This window comes from Plasmodium gaboni (assembly GCF_001602025.1).
Source record: "Plasmodium gaboni strain SY75 chromosome Unknown, whole genome shotgun sequence".
Taxonomy (NCBI): Eukaryota; Apicomplexa; class Aconoidasida; order Haemosporida; family Plasmodiidae; genus Plasmodium; species Plasmodium gaboni.
The window spans coordinates 1-1,625 of record NW_017385226.1 but is presented as its reverse complement, the minus strand read 5'-3'; the positions used below and the strand labels follow the sequence as shown (position 1 = coordinate 1,625).

At 17.8% G+C, this 1,625-nt stretch overlaps 1 protein-coding gene across 1 annotated transcript, besides 1 other annotated feature; it reads right to left on the bottom strand.

Moving 5' to 3' along the window:
* Positions 1–63: 63 nt before the first annotated feature.
* Positions 64–150: a sequence feature (Short protein (PGSY75_0005300, KYN93626.1) was converted to a misc_feature.).
* Positions 151–861: 711 nt separating this feature from the next.
* On the bottom strand, positions 862–1,533 carry PGSY75_0005200 (hypothetical protein; the record flags this gene model as incomplete). Its single annotated transcript, XM_018783184.1, has 1 exon — positions 862–1,533. The coding sequence occupies one exon, from the start codon at positions 1,531–1,533 to the stop codon at positions 862–864; it is 672 nt and encodes a 223-aa protein (XP_018639033.1).
* Positions 1,534–1,625: the final 92 nt, after the last annotated feature.

The following is a 1,625-nucleotide window of genomic DNA, read 5'->3' as shown; positions in this document are numbered from 1 at the left end:
ATATATATATATATATATTATATGTTCCAATTTATTTATTTATTTTTTTTTTCATGTTTATAGGAACGACTTGAAAGAGAAGACACTGAAGAAACTTTAGTGAATCTGATGGAGGAGGCCTTAGATAAAATTGGAATACCTCTTGCATGAAAAAAAAAAAAATTATTACTATTTCATATTTATCATAAAACATATATATATATATATATATTAATTCAATATTTTTAAATATATAGGCACGTATAAATATTCAAGTGTGCCTTATAAAAAGAAAAAAAATTTTGTTTGATTTGTTCTTATATCTTATATATATATATATATATATATATATATATATATATATTTATATATATATACATATACACAAAGTGTAAACTTTGTTATATTTTTTTGTTTGTTTGAAGATATATTTATAAAAAAAACAGTTCTTTTTTTTAAAAATTCATAAACTTTAAAAAAAAAAAAAAAAAAAAAAAAAGAACATAAAAAAAAATAAAATATAAAAAATAAAACAAAATATATATAAATTGAAATAAAACGGTAAATTCATAAAATATATATATCTTTGTGGGTGTGTGTTTAATAAAAAAATGTATACATACAAATATATTGATATACCTTTACACAAGATATATATATATAAATTATAACATACACATAAAATAAATTCATTACCTCTACCATTTAGAGGATGAAGCCAAAAAAAAAATAAAATAAAATAAAATAAAAAAAAAATAATATTAAAAAAAAGGAAAATCAATTTATTTTTTATTTATTTTTATTTTTATTTATTTTTATTTTTTATTTATTTTTATTTTTATTTATTTTTATTTTTTATTTATTTTTATTTTTATTTATTTTTTATTTACACGGATCAGGTAAAGCTTCCAATTTTGTGCACTCTAATAATTTCTTAAAACAATGACTGTCACTACAAACCTTACATTCATCATTACATTGATTTTTTGAACATTCTTTATTACAAGAAATAAAAGTACATCCAATAAAAGTAGAAAAACAACTTAAGCATGTTTGTGAAAATTTTATTTTATATTTTTTAAAGTATTTATTTACACATACATCAACTAAATAAGGTTTAGCTGATGAAGCTTGAGCACATTCATATAATATTCTATAAAAATCATTTGAGACAATTCCTTTACTTTCAAACATATACATGTTATATTCACTGTGTTGTCCATTACGTAAATTAATAAAATCTTTCTCATTATTATTATTATTATATTCATTTATTTCATGTAAATCATTTTTTAAAAATTTCTGTCCATTAATTAATTTTTGTTCCAGTTCTCCTGTGCAACCTTCTTCCTCTCCTTTTTTGAATATATCAAAAATGTCATTATTATGAACATTATATGTATTATTTATATCATTTTTATTATTTATATCATTTATATTATTTATATCATTTATATCATTTATATTATTTATATCATTCTTATTATTTATATTTGTTATGCTAGCATTGGTTGATGCCTTCTGTATAAAGTGATGAATAAAATTATCCAACATACAATTCACATGAAAATAATTACAACATACTAAACTCAAAAAAACAAGGAAAACAACATATTTTATATTCATACTCATTTTGTTTTAAAATA